At 41.9% G+C, this 19,049-nt stretch overlaps 2 protein-coding genes across 5 annotated transcripts in view; one reads left to right on the top strand and one right to left on the bottom strand.

Moving 5' to 3' along the window:
• NADK2 (NAD kinase 2, mitochondrial) overlaps window positions 1-10,728 on the top strand; it is a gene marked incomplete at its 5' end in the record, with an annotated part of 34,124 nt that extends 23,396 nt beyond the window's left edge. Inside the window, 5 exons of one of the 2 annotated variants that reach the window (XM_081089408.1) lie at window positions 453-548; window positions 5,780-5,835; window positions 5,968-6,021; window positions 8,192-8,315; window positions 8,783-10,728. In XM_081089408.1, the coding sequence (XP_080945534.1) occupies window positions 453-548; window positions 5,780-5,835; window positions 5,968-6,021; window positions 8,192-8,315; window positions 8,783-8,921 (469 nt within the window). In that variant the 3' untranslated portion in view covers window positions 8,922-10,728. The remainder of the gene's footprint in view (window positions 1-452; window positions 549-5,779; window positions 5,836-5,967; window positions 6,022-8,191; window positions 8,316-8,782) is intronic. The other variant, XM_081089407.1, reaches the window with a different exon arrangement.
• Window positions 1-19,049, bottom strand: part of SKP2 (S-phase kinase associated protein 2) — a 52,623-nt gene that overhangs the window by 15,695 nt on the left and 17,879 nt on the right. For 2 of the 3 annotated variants that reach the window (XM_081089411.1, XM_081089409.1), the window contains exons 7-10: window positions 17,893-18,023; window positions 16,139-16,190; window positions 15,872-15,979; window positions 11,721-13,573 (exon numbers count right to left, since the gene is read on the bottom strand). In XM_081089411.1, coding sequence (XP_080945537.1) covers window positions 13,360-13,573; window positions 15,872-15,979; window positions 16,139-16,190; window positions 17,893-18,023 — 505 coding nt within the window. In that variant the 3' untranslated portion in view covers window positions 11,721-13,359. Of the gene's footprint in view, window positions 1-11,720; window positions 13,574-15,871; window positions 15,980-16,138; window positions 16,191-17,892; window positions 18,024-19,049 lie in introns of those variants that run through there. The other variant, XM_081089410.1, reaches the window with a different exon arrangement.

Below are 19,049 nucleotides of genomic sequence, written 5' to 3'. Positions count from 1 at the left end.
TCAAAAGGCACAATAGTATGTAACTCCACAGAAACGTAGCAGAAACTCCTGGTAACTCGAAGGATTAGAAATAGACTTAAGTATATCAAGGATTAGCCACCAAGAAAGACACTCAGCAGAGAATGGTTTTTCTTTTTGAATTCTGAAATGAGGTTCTGTTTGTTTTTGACTCCGTAAAAGCAGCAGCAGCAGCAGCAATGCCAGGTAAAAACCTTAGAAGATGCCCTGTTTGGAATGTGAAGTATTGATAGAAAGGAGCACATAGATCAGAGAGGGACGTAGACATGCAGATTTTTTTTTAACTTTTTCACTTAATATGAGCATTAGCATCATGATGTGTGTGCCTACTAAGTCAGGCTGGCCTACATAGATTTCATCAGTTCTGAAAAAGATGTCTTATTTACTGTGAGCCTCCAGTTCAGCAAATCCAGTTTTATATTCTTAATTCATAGGGCTTCCTACTATGAAATTTCAATTGATGATGGTCCCTGGGAAAAACAGAAGAGTTCAGGGCTCAATTTGTGCACTGGAACGGGATCAAAGGCCTGGTGAGTCACTTGGGATGCTGTTTATCGACTTTTGTGAAATATTTTAAGTAACGTGATATATTCGTTCTCTCTTGTCGGCATATCTGAGGCCTCGGATACACAGCAGGCAGCCTAGTGGGGCTGTGTGGGCGGCTCGGTTTCTGCTTCACTCATGGGTTGGGTCTGGAAGTCTTGCCTTGACTTCTTAGACCGCAGTGCAGCCTAGCTCTGGGCATTATTTGGCCCACCTCACTAGATTTGTAAAGAGGAAAAAGAAGATGAGCAGTGTTTCTAGGTACTACATATTTCTTAAAAATGAAGAATATTTTAAATAATAGCAAAGAAATGAAAACAAAGTCCGTTACAAAAACCAGGTGCTGGAGGTTTGTGCATTGAAGGTCTGATCAGAGCTAACCTGGGCTCCAGGGTCTTGTTTAGCCTGGAACCTCTTTCTGGGAAGTCTCTTCTGCTTCCTACGTCGCACACACGCGATGCTCCCAGACTTCTCCCTGCAGCAGCCTCCCCTCCTGAGGACAGACTCCTGTTCTAAAATTACCTTGTGGGTAGAGTGGTAGTAGCTTTTCAAATTCAGTGCGTTTAAAACTGGACTTACTGTCTTTGGTTTTTCTACCTGTGTCCTTGCATTGCTTAATAGTATCACTGTTTACCCTGAGTTAATGCTCTAGAGAAAAAACATTGTTCCTCCAAACCTTGAGTGCACCTTTGAGTCTCCCACAAACCAGTCTCTAAATCCAGTCAGTGGCACTTCTGAAATCCTTACCCCCTGCCCCCTTTCAATTTCTACTGCCATTTCTTTAGCCTGGGCCCCACTTTTTAGTGAGTAGTCTTTGTACCTGGCCCTTTATTATTCAGGCTGTCATTCATCCTACCAATAGAATGTCATTTCTAAAATGCAGATAAAATATGACTGTACCACGTCTGTGCTTTAAAACTTTCATCAACTCCTGACTATGTTCAGATTACTCAGTCTGTCGTACAAGGGCCTTTATGACCTGAAGTTCCTTACCAGCCTGCCACTGCTCTGCCCTAATCCTCAGCACAGGGGACACTGCAGGCTACTTGGAATTCTCAGCACAAGCCAGGTTCTCTCTGGGCTTTTGTTTTAACTCAATGCAACTTCTTTCTGCATTGAGTACTTGAACGCTCTCCATTTTCCATCCACTGGCTGAAAAATCCAGTCTTCAAATGTCATTCTCTCTGTAGGAAAACTACTAGGACCTAGATTTTTTTTCATGAGCACAATTAACCCCTTTTTTTGTCCTCTCTAGCACTTTTTCTCATAGCACTTACCACATTATTAGTTATCTAGTACAGTGGTCGCCAACTGGTGGTCTGTGAGGTCCTAAAGGTTGGCAACCACTGGTCTAGTAAGCTCATACCCAGCTAGTTTGAACAACTTGAGGCATTTAGGATGGTGCCTAGTGTTGCTTTTTTCCCTTGTTTAATTTTTTGTGTGCACATCATAGTCTCTAGCACATATTCATGCAGATATTTTTTGAATAAAGATTACATGCTCACAAATAGTGCTTATGAAACTATGGTCTGAAGTTTGGGTCATTTAAAATGGAGTTTTAGTTCCTATTTTTCAGCATTACTTTTTTTAAAGTATATTTTATTGATTTTTTACAGAGAGGAAGGGAGAGGGATAGTTAGAAACATCGATGAGTGAGAAACATCGATCAACGGCCTCCTGCATGCTCCTTACTGGGAATGTGCCCACAGCCAAGGTACATGCCCTTGACCGGAATCGAACCTGGGACCCTTGAGTCCGCAGGCCAACGCTCTATCCACTGAGCCAAACCGGTTAGGGCCAACGTTACTTTTTAAAACCTTTTATTGTGAAAAAATTTAAATATATACAAGAATAGGAAAATAGTATAATGAATCCCCATATCCAATCTTGTGTTTTCTCTGTTCCCCTATATATCCTTTCATCTTATAAAGATCTATTTGTTGTTGTTGTAAATCCTCACCCAAGGATATTTTTCCATTGGTTTTTTTTAGAGAGTGTGGAAGGGAAGGGGAGAGGCAGAGAGAGAGAAACATCAATGTGAGAGAGACACATCTCAACTGGTTGCCTCCTGCACATGCCTGACTGGGGTGAGGATTGAGCCTGCAACTGAGGCATGTGTCCTTCACTGGAATCGAACCCAGAACCCTCAGTACGTGGGCCAATGCTTTATCCACTGAGCCACACCAGCTAGGGCTTTAAAGACCTATTTGGAAGTAAATTTTCAGACATCATATCACTTGCTTCATAAGTAGTCAGTAACTTAACATATTTTAAAAAATCCCAGTCTTAGTCAAATAAATGAACCTTTGGGGAAAAAATGAAAAGTATCATTTTAAAAAATTGGTTGCCTTGGCCAGTGTGGCTCAGTTGATTGGGTGTCGTCTCGTGCACCAAAAGGTTGCCAGTTCAGTTCCTGGTCAGGGCACATACCTGGATTGTAGACTTGGTCCCCAGTAGGGGTATGCAGGTGTGTCTGAATCGTTGCATTATTATCTTGGCTACCTTCCCACTGGGGGACATGATTTGCTACATACACTGGGAGATGTACTGCAGAGTGGGATCATACCTTTCTGTTAGTTCTTAAGACTGTCTCCAGTCCTCCATACATTCTGTCCTCGCAGATGGAAGGGTGAGGAGTGCTCTTAAGTGAAGAAAGTTTTGCTAGCCAATGAAGATATGAGACCCAATTTGTCTTTCAGTTTGGTTGTCTTTAGTACAAGGTATGTCTGATTTCAAATGGGAACTTAGTATGGTAAAGGATATAGAAAAAAAAAGTGATCATGTGCTAGCTAACACTTGCGTAGTCATATAGTGTGTCTTCGTAGAATATAAACCACTTCTAAAGGTAGGATGAACTGGCTGAGATTCAGGTCCTAGCCACAGGACATTAGTCTTAATTTAATCCTAATTCAGAGGACTTAGTTTGGGTTGGTTTTAATAGGAAAGTGGTATTCCTAATAATAGAAATCTAGGAATATTATAGCAAGTCTTCTTAGCCCTTTGTTCTTCTAAGGTAAATCTTAACTATGATAAGGAGATGTTACTTACTAAAATATTTTGTCCGTTATATATATTTAATTCAATGGAACCCTACTAAACATAGGTCATTTTTATGTGACTTTTAGATTTAAAATAGAATTCTAAAACAGTATCTTCGAAAACTGTGATATTCACAGGAATGAGAATGTAACATACATGTCCCTAGCATTTGGCATTGCCATTGAGTGCCGAGTTCTTGCCATAGGCAGGTAGTGCCCTAGGTGTTTATGTCTCGTACGTGTGATGTGAGGTAGGTATTGGGAACTTACACTAAACAATAAGACAGTCAGGACACTTCAACTATTTTGCTTTATTACCAAACTACTGCCCCAGTGCACGAATTTTTGCACATTGAAAAGAAAGTAATTAGAAGGTGGCCAGTGGGGCAGGACTGGGCGAGATGGGCCAGACACGCCCTGGAGCCAACCTCCTGTGGTCCCTCCCCCACCGGCCGCACCTGGGGCAGCGCTGCAGCTCGAAGGGCATCTGCAGAGTGAGCGGGATCCCTCTGGCAGGCGGGGTCCCTCAGCCTGGCCTGTGGGGATCGGGCCGAAACCAGCTCTCCGACATCCCCTGAGGGGTCCCAGATTGCAAGAGGGCGGTTCTCAGGTGATGCACCCCGGAATCGGGCTCCCTCCACTGATTCCAGGGTGCATCACCTGAGAACCACCGCTGCCAAGTCACTGCAGCTCCACAGCTCCTGTGTTGAGCTCCTTTCCCTTGGTGGTCAGTGTGCGTTATACCTACTGGACGGTTAGACGGTCGCTTAGCCTTTTATATATATAGATCTGTGGTCGCCAACCTTTGGACCTCCCGGACCACCGGTTGGCGACCACTGATATAGATAGCAGGTATGAGCAAAGGCACACAGGTGAGAATGAGCTTGGTGTGTCAGAATGTGAAATTGGGCAGGTAATAGTGAAGAAGAGGCAAGGGCCAGATTTTAGATTTTTATAGCAGAGGGATTTGGTTTGTGAATGACCCCAAATTTTTAATTTAAAAATTTGTGTATATGCATTTTTCGTAAAAGATTGTTCAGAAACTTTTCACATTTTTCAGAATGTATAGAAGATAGGGTTAGAATGGGATATGTATTTATTATCCCCCCCTCAAAAAAGTTCAGAGTCACTGAGTTGGGTTAGAGTTGTATGGCTCCTTATGTTATTCCTTTTCCTTAGGATTGTCTGTGAGAAGAGTATGAATAATTCTAAGTTTCTAGAAGAACTTTTTTTTAAACTTGCTTTATATAGACCCCAGGACAGAGCTACTTTTAAAAGTTATTCTTGTGTTAACATCTGTTTGTAAGTGGTTAAGTTAGGTATCATACTAGCAAAGGATTTCTCACCTTTCAGGAAACTATTTTATGACTTAAATACTTACATGTTAAAAATATGTTAAATAGTACAAAAAAGTATATAATGAAAAGCTAGTCTCTCTTTAATTTCAAATTTCTAGTACTAATCTCCAGGCATAATCACCAAATATATGTATAATTGTGTGTGTGTTTTTAATATAAATAAAACAGGAAAGTAACATATATACTATATAATGCTTTCAGTTTTTTAACTTAATATATTGGTTATCTCTACATATCAACACATTTAGTTCTATTTAATTCTTTAATATCTACATAGTACTCTGCTGAATAGCTATAATTTATTTAACCAGCTTCCTGTTGCTACATATATTTGAGTTTTACTACATATAGTTGGTTTGCTATTATAAACAATGTCTCAGTAAAATTCTTGTGTGTCCTTGTGTATTATATATGCAAGTATATCTTACAATAAATTACTAGATCAAAGAATATATTCTATTTAAATTTAAACAGTGCAGAATTGCTCTTTGATGGCAACTCCTATACTTCTTTTCCCATATCCATGCCAATACATGATCAGTTTTTAATTTTTGCACATCTGAGAAAAACCTTGTTTTAATTGTATGTTTTAATTTGTATTCCCTTAAATATGAATAAGAATGAGCATTTTTTTCATACAGGTCTATGAACTGTCCATGTACTTGGCCCACTTTTTAAAACTGGGTGAAGTGGCTGTTGTCTTTGGTTGTGTTTTTCTGATAATTTCTAAAAGTTCTTTGTGTATTAAGTAGATTATTCCTTTCTCACTTTTAGTATGGTTTTAGAATTAAAACAAAGAATTTATGTGGTGTTTGTTTCTAGGTCATTCAATATTAACAGGGTTGCAACTCAGGCTGTGGAAGATGTTTTAAATATTGGTGAGTACAAAAATAGCTATTATACATTGTAATTATACTATAGAATGCATATGTTTTATGCTGTATTAGCTATTACATGATACAAAGTATTTTATTTAATCAATATATATTCCCTCTTTCCTTTTTCAATAGCAAAACGACAAGGAAGTTTAAGTATTCCATTGAACAGAGAACTGGTAGAAAAAGGTCAGTGACAAATGATCTTAATTACTAAGTTTCATTTAAGTTCTGTATTGATTTTAGGATGTTATTGTGATGTGTACTTGTCTATTTAGCAAAGCACAACACTTTTTTGTCTCAAACATGTTTAATATCCCTTTACTAGTAAATATATTTAAACAATAAAAATTTAAAACGACAAAAATCATAATATATAACTTTTATATTACAATATTTTGTCTATGTCAGAAACAGCATAACTGCAAATAAGCCTTGGGGAACAGGAAAATACAGAAAAATACACATGTGGCAAATAGGAAATGCACACCTAAACTCAGTGTGCCGTTCATATCCTCTGAATGAGGGGAATTCACTGAGCTGTGAATGCTTATCTTCACATTCACTAACATGTTCTGCTTGACCCTCTCCTGCCTGCTCCTGCCCAGTTACCTCAGGGTTCCTTTAAGAGAACTAGTCCTGTTGAAAGAAAGGATACTGACCAGGGAATTTAAAGATCTGGGTTCCAATCCCAGACCAACCAGTGCCTGACTGAAACGATGGGCGGGACTGTGATTCTCACTCCTCCACTCCCTCTGCTGTAGGAGGAGGGCAGGCAGATCACTGGTGCTTGGGGACTCTTCAGCTTTGTTCTTTAAATTTTATTTAAAAAATATTTAAATTCTGAAAAATAACATTCGTTTGATTTACATATGAAATTTTAACACACTAAAGTCCACTCATTTATCAGGATCAATGTTGTAGACATCAAACTAAAGCTTTTCTTACTGTGTGTTTAATTGAAGAGGATCCTTTGATATGAAGGTGTAAATTCCTTTAAAAAACAACGAAAAGCCCAAACATATTTATAGTTACAACTACCTTCTTTTTTTTAACATATAAACCCCAAGTAAAATACTTACACAAAGTGGATATCAACGCATATGAGATTAAAACTGTCATCCATCCATAAACACACACTTGAATTGAGAGTTATTAGAGTAACTTCATTCTTGTTGGTTGCCTTTAAAATGATTTAGCAATACATGATAAAGTGTCAGTTCATATATTTGTATGTCTGGATTTCTACACAAGAATTCCTTCATTGGGCAGATGATTTGTCTTTAAGTTAGTTAAACAAACTGCTTTGTGAATGACCATTATTCCTTTGAGGATCTGACTGTCTTCAGAAGCAATAGTGAGTGCCAGGGCCGCGGTCACTCGACACTCTGGACCCACTTTCTTCAGAGCCAGCACGTACTTTGCAAATTCTTTTTAAAAACATGAATTAGGTTTTTTTAAAAGAACCCAAAAATTCAGATGAAATTTTGGAAAATACAGATTATCTGATGGTCTTTAATATGCTACTAAACTGATCATTCTGTCATGCCTGATTTCGTCGTACAGTTGTCTTGAACCAGTTTGTGCATTGCCTGCCAACTCTGATGCGCCTCTTGTTAGAGAGATCGCAGGTCCCAGCAATCTCTAAAACTGTCTTGAATAATGGCATTTTCAGAAGTGAAAGCATATTGCCTATCATTTTTGAGATTGCATTTTATATCAAGACTATTAACTTATACTTATGAACTCTTTGACATGATCTTTTGGAAAAGAACTTGGCAGGGGAAATATGGCAACTCAAGTTCCATTTCTGAGTGCCATCAACTAGTTCCTCTATTTTTGTTTAATTACTAGCTTTGAATTCCCCCCCCCCCCCCCAAAATGTAACTATTTCCTTTACTGTGAGTGATGTACGGTTCTGTGGACTAATCTTGGAGCCTAATCCTCATTTATGAGTTGTTTTTTTAATGTTCTGGAGATCTAATGCACTCTTATTATTTTTTTTTCCTTTATTGATTAAGGTATTACATATGTGTCCTTATCCCCCCATTGCCCCCCCACCCCACTCCCTTTCATGCCCTCACCTCCCTGGTGTCTGTGTCCATTGGTTATGCTTATAGGCATGCATACTAGTCCTTTGGTTGATGTCTCCCCTTACTCCCACCCTCCCCTACCTTCCCTCTGAGGTTTGATGTTGTTTTTTAATGGAACATGTAGTGAGTTCCAAGGTACTTGATACTAAACAGCTGTGGAACAGAACTGCCTCTGATTTGGAGATAGCATCCATTTTTCATTTTGCACTTCTCAAGTGACCATCTGTTATTGAATGTGCTAATACTTGTTTCTTCTTTCTCCATAGTAACAAACGAATATAACGAATCGCTGCTCTATAGTCCGGAAGAACCAAAAATACTTTTCAGTATTCGAGAACCAATAGCAAACAGAGTTTTCTCAAGCAGTCGTCAGCGTTGTTTCACCTCCAAGTAAGCAAGCTGCCAAAGTCTGAGTGTGAGGCTTTCTCCCCTTGTAGTTACCCTTATGTTAAAAGTTATCTCAAACTAAGTCTGGTGGGGGGACTGCTGACCTGGCTAAAATGACATTCTCTTTCTAACTGAATGTGCCGTTTTAGCACCACTGAAATGTAAATGAATGGAAGGGGCATAGTTAGGTACTTGGGCGATGCAGATTTTTTTTTCTAAAGTATTTAGACTACAACAAGATTATATTATCATTTTAAAAGAAACTGACTGGAAAGCAACTTTTTTCCTGTGCTGTGGAATAAAAGCAGAACAAACACTAAAACCTACCTGTGTAGCAGTAAACCTTTAGAGTAGGAGTCATGTCTTTTCCCTCCCACACCTGCCACTTTAGATAAAATTATGGGTTTTAAAGAAACCTTATTTAGAGTTAAGAAAACTTATTATTTAATGAGATGTTGCTTTCTGCTTAGGGTTTGTGTCCGTTCTCGTTGTTGGGATGCCTGTATGGTTGTGGATGGAGGCACTTCTTTTGAGTTTAATGATGGAGCAATTGCTTCAATGATGATCAATAAAGAAGATGAGCTTCGAACTGTGCTTCTAGAACAGTGAAGGATTTCCTCAGACGAGACTTTGATTACCAGAAAAATACTTGCACTGCTGAAAACAGACTACCGGTCAGAAGCTACATCTTTGGGTTACTGTTGAGACTGGTTGGCCCTGGGCTCAAAGGTGACTAAGAAAGTGAGATTTGTATTATTTTTCTGTTGGGTTCTGAGGGAAAAGATGTTCACTCTGTAAGAAAGTGGATGGACTAAACTTTAGAACTGATACCAGTGAAATTTCTATATTACTTATGAGTGGTATTCAAGAGTACTTGGTATCTTTTAAATTTAGAGGTGGGTTCAAAATAAAGGATTAAATGTTTCCTTCCCTTTCCTCCTAACTTTGTGGAATTGGTCAGAACAACACCTATCATTAGTATATCACCTTCAAAGTATATATTTTTTATAGCACCTAAAAATCAAGATTTAAAGAAATTTTTGATGGAGAATTTTGATAAATCCTGACATTGACCTAATTGAAGTAGGTAAATGTGTTTTTCTATGTGCTAAGAATTTTCTAATTTCAGAACACTATTATTATGACTATTGATTTAAGAAGTTCAAACAATCATTTTTAAAATTATTTATAGTTTTCATTTGACTTTCAGGTTAATTTTGACAATGCAGGGTGAAGTACATATAACTGGATAGAATCACGATGCTGTTACAAATTATTATCCCATAGCTATTTTAGGTGATAGGCAATTTTTTAAAAAATGACTTGAGTATAATAGATTTCTTCCATATTTAAAAATCTCTTAACATGGATTCAAAGACAAAAGGATGAACTGATTAGCCATATTGTGCTAGGAGTTTGGTCAAACCTCTCAAAACTATTTTTATCTACTTTTAATACCATGGTAGTTTTCACCTAGCTCATATTCCAAGTTTTCACATTAGCTTGGAGGATAAAATGTTATGGCCTTTTGTCCCCCCATGAGAATTTATTTTTTTCTAATTCTTGACCTACTTATATGTAACCCTAGACTTTTCACAAAAAGCACCTATTGGTGCATCTTGAAATCTTTGGTAGTCTCATGCCATTTATTCAATCATTGAAATATTTATTGAATACCCATTCTGTCCCATGTACTGGTTCAATTGCTGGGTATTCATTGATGACTGGAATGGACTATCCTGATAGAATGTGAGTCCAGTGAGCTCAGAAGTAAATTCTGTAAAAGTGAGGATGCACAATCAAATTGAGTACTCTTGGTTTTGCCAACATTTAACATGTTCTTGTCAAACTTTTAATATAAATGTTACTACACAAAAGTAATCTAGGCTTTGATGTATATCCAGAACAGAATGTTTTTCTTTTCCTAATTAAGAGTATCTGTATACTCACTAGCAAACAGTTAACATGATGCATTCAGTAAATATTAGTGTTTTCCCAGAACTGGTCTAGTTTCTGGTTTGATTTACAAGTGATATATTAAAATCTACTTTATAAAGTGAAATTCCACAGTATAGAAACTCCCTTAGTAAGTTTAAAATGCCTTCTTGACAAAAATGCCAACTCCATCTTTAATATCAAGGAAATCTGTCCATGTGGTACCATAGATCTGTTAATATGTAACATATTAATAGGTAAATTGCTGTGTAAAATTGTTCGTAAGCCATATTTCAAAGGTTTAAAAATTGCTTAATGTGCTCCATTTGCAATATAACTCCTAATATTTCTGCTCTGTGGTGGGGATTTATTTGTAAGAGATGATGAGAGGCAAAGGATGTTAGAATAGCAAAAATGTTTTTTGAATTAACCTTTAATGGCAACAAGATGTGAATAAAATTAAACTATTGCTATCTCTTCCTTTTTATTTCATTTATATCCTTAATTCTCTTGGGGTCATTATTTGAAAACCTGGCTTTCCCAAATGTTATGTTTCAGAAGTCTTCCCCCCACCGGTGGGCATTACTCTTGGCCTTGTTGACTTCCTTCACTGCTAATCTCTGCACAGAACCATGATTGGTTATGTAATCGAGGATGAAGTGCTTACCCTTAGTATAGAACAGTGGTTCTCAGCCTTCCTAACGCCGCGACCCTTTAATACAGTTCCTCATGTTGTGGTGACCCCCAATTCCATTGTGACAAATTGAACATAAAGCATAGTGATTAATCACAAAAACAATATGTAATTATATATGTGTTTTCCAATGGTCTTAGGCCACCCCTGTGAAAGGGCCGTTCGACCCCCAGGTTGAGAACCGCTGGTGTAGAGACTCTTCAGATAATGCTGACTTAGTATTTTTTGATGCCCCATATACACTGATATTTCTGGCCCCAGTAAAGCAAGTCATGGGAGAGCAGTGGTAAGAGAAGAGGAGGTTGCTTTTTTGCTTATTCAGGGTTAGGTATCCAGTGGAAAGGGGTTCGTTTCCCCAGCCCCCAAAACTGGTACCTTTCCTTATATGGTCAGTACCCTCCCCATGCTGCTGTTCAAACACAACATCCTCCTCACTGTAGATCTGCAGTAAATGTTGGATTGCAACTGAGTGCACCAGATAGAAGAGACACAGTGCTGTCACTTTATCCAGAAATAAGAATTTTACACTTAGCCAGAGTGTCCCTCATATCTCTGCCACTGTGGCTAGGGGATAGAAGAGGAATCCAGGCCAGAAGCAGATGTGAACATGAAAATGCTAGTAGCTGACTTTTCTGGATAGTACTGCACTATCCCATCAATCACCTACATTTTAAAAGTTTGTAAGTGCTATTTCTTTTTAAAGTACTTTAAACAATTTTAGCTACAGTGCTTAAAGGAGGAAAAAAAAGGACCACAACTTAGCAGAAGTACTTGTTTTTATAAAAATGTGTTTTATTTAAAACAAGTTTATAAAAGTAGAAATCACATAAAAAAATACAGATTACTCTGACGTGTTAGGAAAATAGCTTTTGACTGGACTTGAGTTTGGAAGTACTACGTGTTTGAAGGCACCCGGAAGTCAGAATCCAACAGGATCCTGTCCCCAGCCCTTGTCACTAATCTGTAAACAATAATCTCAAGTAGTATTTAGCACTTTTGAGCTACTACAAGATTGAAACATAATCATTTCTGGTATAATACTTTAAAATGTTCTTCCTTAGGTCTAGACAGGTAAGGGCACTTCATACCATTGTTTCTAATATTTGAAAAATGTGATTTAAAAACCAACATTATTAGAAATGACGGGTTTTGGCTTTTCTGTTCCATTTTGAACATACGGGGAGGCCATCAATTTAAATAAGAAATTAGTGTGTTTTCTAAAGTATTGAGTCCATTTGCTTCTGTGTGCCATTGAAAAATATCACTGACGCTGTCAAAGGCTAAACACCTGAGTGAGCTTTTCTGCAGGTGCGAGCTGTGCGTACTGCTCTGAAACCATGGCACGTACACCTGCTTCTGGTATTTCTGATTGAGAGGAACAGGGAGTTCTTAGGGAACGTTAGGTCCAGTAACCTTATAAAATGGGTGGGTAGGTAAAAACAGGGATTGTGGAAGACAAAAAAAAAAGCAATTTAAAACACGTGATTCTAGAGTACTATAAAAATAACTTCAAGAACCTCAGCAATACAGGCAAGCGCAGGCAACTTCAGTTCAGCACCCCATCCCACATTTCAAGAAGAGAGACGTTTACTAGCACCTTCCGAAAACAAGGCGAGGCATTTTCAAAGCTAAAGAACCCACTTAACATCATTTGCTCATAAAGTTAATAAAGTTAGAAGACCACAATCACATCTCCTCAGCTACCTCACTGTTCTGGGAGTACAGTGCGCAAAGGGTGCCTCCTCAACGCGCAGCAGCGCGTACTTCAGGTGGACCTGTCACAGAAACCGCCTCCAGAGCCTCCACGTTCTGTATCCGCGTGGCTCTTCTTTTAAGTGTAGATTGTAAGGTGAATGGCCCAGGACTACTTGTTTCCATGAACCTAACTGCCAGTGCAAAGGCAGAGTTGGAATGGGCATTTTCCTTTTTCTATCCCCAGAATGACTGCCTCAAACCGACCATCCTACAATAGGAATAGCTTATCATTTTTCCCAACTATGTCTAACAAAGCAATACTGAATATTTAAATAGAAGAAAGTTAAGTTAGCATATAGATCAAGAAAAGGATTTGCTTGCTGGTGATTCTTAAGCTTGTCTCTAAATAGATTTAATAAGAAGGGCACTTGGGAGAGGCGGCTCAAATTTTGCTCTCAGTGGATCTTGAAATCACAGGCTCGTGCTCCTGGACTGCAGAAGGCCCACGACTAGGCTCCTAGGAGCAGAGCAGTGACAGCTCTTCCTGTCATTTTAAAAGAGCAACACTTCCTACTTTTCTCTCAAATGCTTCTCTAATATACTCGCAGGACGAAGGCAAAGGGAAAACCGAGAATTCACACAGCCGAGCACTCTAGCGGTCGGGCTCCCTGCCCGTTTCCCTGACCCAAAGGAAAAAGGAGACAGCACCTTGCAAAGCACACTTCACAGACAGCTGGGCTTTTGCAGTGTCAGTCGGCAGCGGATGCCCCAGATCTCCGGGTGGAGTTTGAGGCCCACGGTCGGCCGGGCGATGGTGGTGAAGTGGGAACCGTTAATCTGGAGGTGAGGCAGGGCTTCCCTTAACAGCTGAAGGGTCCCGTCTGGCACGATTCCAAAAACCTGTAGTGTTTTCAGTGTGGGAATTTCTCCAAGTTCACTGGAAAGGAAGAGAGAGAGAGACTTTCAGTATCTATGGAAACTGTCCCACTAGAGTGACATGACCCACTTTCAACAACTCGGATCAGACCCTATAAAATGCAAACTGAAAACGTACTCTGCAGCCCACAATTTAAGAAAATAGCAAAGATGAACCCAACGGCAAAGCACAGGCCACCGCTTGGGGAACAGGCCAGTGCGCTGTGCTAAATTTCCAACCAGCAAAACACTCCACATCGGTTTATTTAAAATCCAGCCGTTATTTGCTTCCTGTCTCCATTCTTGATTTATCCTGGAAGGTGCTGCTGTGTGGTGAGGACAAGCCAGCAAGCTGGTGATGGTAAGAGTACATGTTTGTTGTGGCACCAGCTGGATGGAAGTCACCGGAAGGTTACACGCACCTGAAGGACATGGACTTGGCCTCAGGTTCCCCATCTCAAAAGATGTCAGCTGGTTCAACAACTTCTCAATACAGTGGGGCCTTGACTTACGAGTGTCCCGACTAACGAGTTTTTCGAGGTACGAGCCGTCTCTCGGCTGATTTTTGCTTTGAATTGTGAGCTAAAATTCGGGTTACGAGCCAACTTCAGATACCCCACCACTAGTTGGCGCAGCGAACGTCACAGTGAACACAACATCAGTCCAGCACCACGTGTCTCACTCGTTCACTTTTGATTTGACATACGAGTAATCTGAGTTACGAGCTCCGTCACGGAACGAATTGAACTCGTAAGTCAAGGCCCCACTGTACTGGTTAACAGTCCACAAGCCCATTATGTGTGATGGAACCTAAGTGCCTGCACCCAGATACTTCAGACGGGTAGGTAGTCGGGTACGGTGGAGAAGGGGAATCATGCCCTTAGAGGGGGCAACGGCCATCTTCCCTCTGCATATCACACGTCACATCAGCTAATCCTCTTTGGTGTTTCCCAGGTGAAATATAACTGTCAACAGTGACATTCTGGCTCAGAAAAAAAGGGAGCTCGTTTACCCAAAGTCAATACTTTGTGTTTTTTTTAACCATCCCCCGAGGATATTTTTCCACTGATTTTAGAGAGAGTGGAAAGGAGAGGGGGAGACAGAGAGAAACATCAATGTGAGAGAGACACATCGATTGGTTGCCTCCTGTTAGTACCCCGATCAGGGCCCGGGAACCTGCAACTGAGGTACCTGCCCTGAACAGGAATCGAACCCGGGACCCTTCAGTCCATGGGCCTATGTTCTATCCACTGAACCAAACCTGCTAGGGCCAAAGTCGATACTTTTTGGTAATGATTCTTTCTCTTTAACCCAGGCCTATGTGCTGAGAAATCCATCTCTGATCTGTATTTGCTCCGGATTGGGACACAGTACAAAGTCTCAGAGGGAATGTTTGATTTGGAATTCCATCAAAATCCCACTGCAAATCAATGAGCACATCAGTGACCTGGTGTGAGAAGCATCTTTTACACTCATATTACCAGCAGTTACTTAAGACAAACTTTCCTTATAGTAACGACCACCTTACCTTGCCTCTGGTTTTCCTTCCTTCCAGCCTAGTCTCCTACCAGCGTCCAAGGCAACTTCCGAAAGCCTTGCTCTGATTATGTCACTGCCCCGTGCCAAGGCCTTCGGTGCTTCCCTGGTGTTCATGAAACCCAAACCGTTCAGCTCCCCTTCAGACCGCCCATGTCGACCGCTCACCCAGTCTTCCCTCTAAGGGTATTTATTCTACACTCAACAAAGCATCGTAAACAACGATATTTAATATATATTAGCTAAACTCAACGTGAAGGGCGATTTAAAAAGTAAAAGTACTACCCAAATAAACATGCGTGGTGTTCATAAGGGATCTTATTTTTGGGGGTGTTAATCCTTGCCCGAGGATATTTTTCCATTGATTTTTTAGAGAGAGCGAAAGGGAGGGGGCGAGACAGGGAGAGAGAAGCATCAACGTGAAAGAGACACATCAAGTGGTTGCCTCCCACATGCACCCGGACCAGGACTGGGGATCTAGCCCGCAACCGAGGTACATGCCCTTGACTGGAATCGAACCCGGGACCCTTCAGTCCACAGGTTGACGCTCTATCCACTGAGCCAAACCAGCTAGGCCTCAGTCAACCCACCGTTACCCGGTATGTTGAGCAAAACAATTCTGCCCTGGTTTTTCGGTTTTGCGGGCCTTCCCTAACCAGCTTGCAGTACACTAATGTCGATGTTTACGTTTTCAACATCTGCTACTCATACAACGGATTTAACAGCCAGCGACATCTGTTCTGGTCCCTGCCTTCCACTGGCTTTGAAACACCCACATACTCACAGTAAAGTCTCAGGTATTATATCGTAGCACCGACTGAGCGACAGGTGTTGGAGGTAGTTGAGCTGGTAGAACTCGGGGAAGCACTCGTGGTTCAGCATGACGCTGTCACTGAAACGGAGAGGAGAGACTCACAGCCACCCCGCCGTGCCGGGGGGAGGACAGACCGTCCACGCTGAGCTCCCTCAACACAGTAAGATCCTTTCCTCACTCCATGAGGAGTCATGATTTTTCACTTATTTTTTCTAAAATAAATACTTGAAGAAATACCTTAAGTCTAGGTGGACAAGATTGGGGCATCTTCCAATTAAGGTGGAGAAATCTAGAAGAAGAAAAATGACGGTCACTATTAAGGAGCGAGACAAGGGCGTCTGTTCCTGATCCTGTCACTGCCGCTGCGCTGCATGTTCAGATCAGTGGGACCAGAGTGCGAACTGTGAGAAAGACATGAGTGTCGCCTTGGTATAGAAGAGTTTTCTACCCCGAAGCTTCAAACGAACCACCTGAAAACTACTGGAAATAGTAAGAGAACTGTGCAAAACGAATGGTTAGCAACAACCCATAGCCCAGTGCTTCTCAACCTCCCTAATGCCGCGACCCTTTAATACAGTTCCTCATGTTGTGGTGACCCCCAATTTCATTGTGACAAATTGAACATAATTAAAGCATCGTGATTAATCACAAAAACAATATGTAATTATACATGTGTTTTCCGATGGTCTTAGGCGACCCCTGTGAAAGGGTCGTTCGACCCCCAAAGGGGTCGCAACCCACAGGTTGAGAATCGCTGCCATAGCCGATGTATCAGCAGAAACGGGGGGAAAAAATGCCCCTCACACAGCAAAAGGCAAACCAAACACCACTCTGTACAGGCATGCGCCACGTTTCAAAGACGCACCTCTGTACACAGAAGGGCCCATAGGTTAAAACGGAGCTGAAAATCCCATTACTTGGCGACCCAGCCCTCGTAAACGCTGAATAAGAACGCACTGCTCATGAGTTAGTGGTGCTGCTGTGTCTACAAACCTCCTGCGCATGAAAGTAAAGCACCTGCAGTTACGTACAGTACACGATACTTGATAATGATAATAAATGACTATACTTTGTGTTATTTTAGAGCAGGGGTAGGGAATGTCCGACCCGTGGGCTGAAATCATTTGGTCTGGTCTGGCCCTGCCAAGGCCTTAGAGGTGAGTTAATTAAATGTTTGACCAAATGCAGCAGGCTAATTTTTAAGCTGATAATTTTGTATGACCCACGAATGATGTTATAAATATCCAACTGGCCCTTGGCAGAGAAAAGGTTCCCCACCCCTGTTTCTACTATAAAAAGTTTGCAGTTGTGGTGAGCCGGCACGGCCATGGCATACTCAGCCCCACATTGGGCGCCTTACGTGCCACGCCAGCTCAGCCAGGTTCAGTGACCCTGAGAGGGGGCGGTGAAGGATGGAGAAAAGGCAGACAAGAGAATGAGCTGGGTCTGGTTGGGACGCTGCTCCCGGACAGAGAGCGCCACGGACTACAAGCCGTGTCTTTATTTTATAGCAGATTCCACAAGGCAAAGTAAGGCCGTGGTCAAGATGTTTACAGCATTCTCTACTCAACTACATGCACCTGAACTCTGTCAAGCCCACATCACTCAGGCACGTGGGGCCGCATGTTCGGACCATAGGTTCAAGCTTACACCGATAGCTGTTGGCTATCATTGTGCTGGGACTTGCACGTGGCCATGGGAGGACTGTGCCCTCTCATCAGTCCGAGGCGTGACCCTGTCCAAACACTGTAGCCGCTCTCCACATGCAGTACAACAGTAGGTTTGAGAGTATAAAGGTTTCTACTTCTAGGCTCTGAATTCACACCTTGATGCTGGCTAGCTGTTTGCCTGTACCTGACCCTTCTGATCAGCGGCTCCCTCATCTGCGAAAGGTGGAAACAATACAGGCACTGGGTGCAACGGGGCAAGCCGGGCAGGACAGCACTCGGGAGGTTCGCCCGCCGCGTCCGGCCCAGCGCCGCGGCTCTCACCTGACCGCTGGAGGTTCTTGCGGTAGCCGCTCAGGTTCAGCTGCGTGACCGTCTCGGACACGTGCGCCACCGCCACCTGCACGTGCTTCTCAGTGAAGTCAAAGCACCAGGAGAGGTTCAGCTCATCCAGCCTGCACACCGGGGGCAAGGGGGACGGCGTGAGTCCACCAGCCAGGAGCGAGTGCTCCAGGCAGCACTGCCTCTGGCTGCGAGCTCATGGAGCCCCCCGATTCCTCACCAGGCCATGCCCAGGCCTCGGCCTCTCTAAGCAGCTGCCTCAGTCCACCCGAACCTGTCCCGGCCCATCCCCAACACTCCCCCGCTCCAGGTGGCCCCAGAAAGTCGCCAGGGAATCTGAGCCAAGGCCTGAGTGAATGCTGCCCCCTTGTGGCAACAAAGGGGAGCACCCTCCTCCCTTCCTGAGGGCTCAAATCTCATTCCAGAACGGGGAGTAGAAATTCCAGCCTGTTTCTTTCTCAACCACCCCGATTATTAGCAAATAGCCACACAGACTTGAACAATCACCTGCGATGTTTAAACAACTGCTTCCTGATAAAGAGACACTGATGCTGCAAAAAACTGCTTCATCTCACGTGGCCTCTGAGCAAATGAGGCATTCAGAGGAAAGGTCCAACCATTACAGCACACCCCTCATTCCTGAGAAAATGGGGGGCTTACATTTCATCTCACGGATACCATTCTGATCCAAAGGCAACCTACTTTCAACAGGTCATTACGGAAACACTGGCACAACGCAATGAGATACGTGCGGAGACCAAGGGATTGCAGAAATGACACACACAGCACACCTGGTGTGTGCTGTGTACTCAGTGAACCGTGTCCTCTCAGTGATACCTGTATCTCTGTAGCCTGTATTCATATACTGACTAACACAGTGTACAAGACCAGGAGCGGTTCAGTTAGGTCTACAGACAGGAAAGGGGAAAGAACCTAACTATAGTCAGGTGCAAACGGCTTTCTTTCCATCGCACTGTGATCAACGTTTCCCTTTTGCAAATAACAACAACAAGAGGGATTATTTCACAAGCATGCTCTGCAAACTCATTGCATCTGGCTCCTGAGTTTAGCGGGCAAAGGTGATGGCCTCATTCCATCAAGAGCCCGGAGTTGGCAATCGCTCAAAGGATTTCCCAATT

This window comes from Myotis nattereri (assembly GCF_964212035.1).
Source record: "Myotis nattereri genome assembly, chromosome: 4".
NCBI lineage: Eukaryota > Metazoa > Chordata > Mammalia > Chiroptera > Vespertilionidae > Myotis > Myotis nattereri.
Note: the sequence above shows the minus strand (reverse complement) of the source record. Positions and strands in the feature narration are given on the sequence as shown.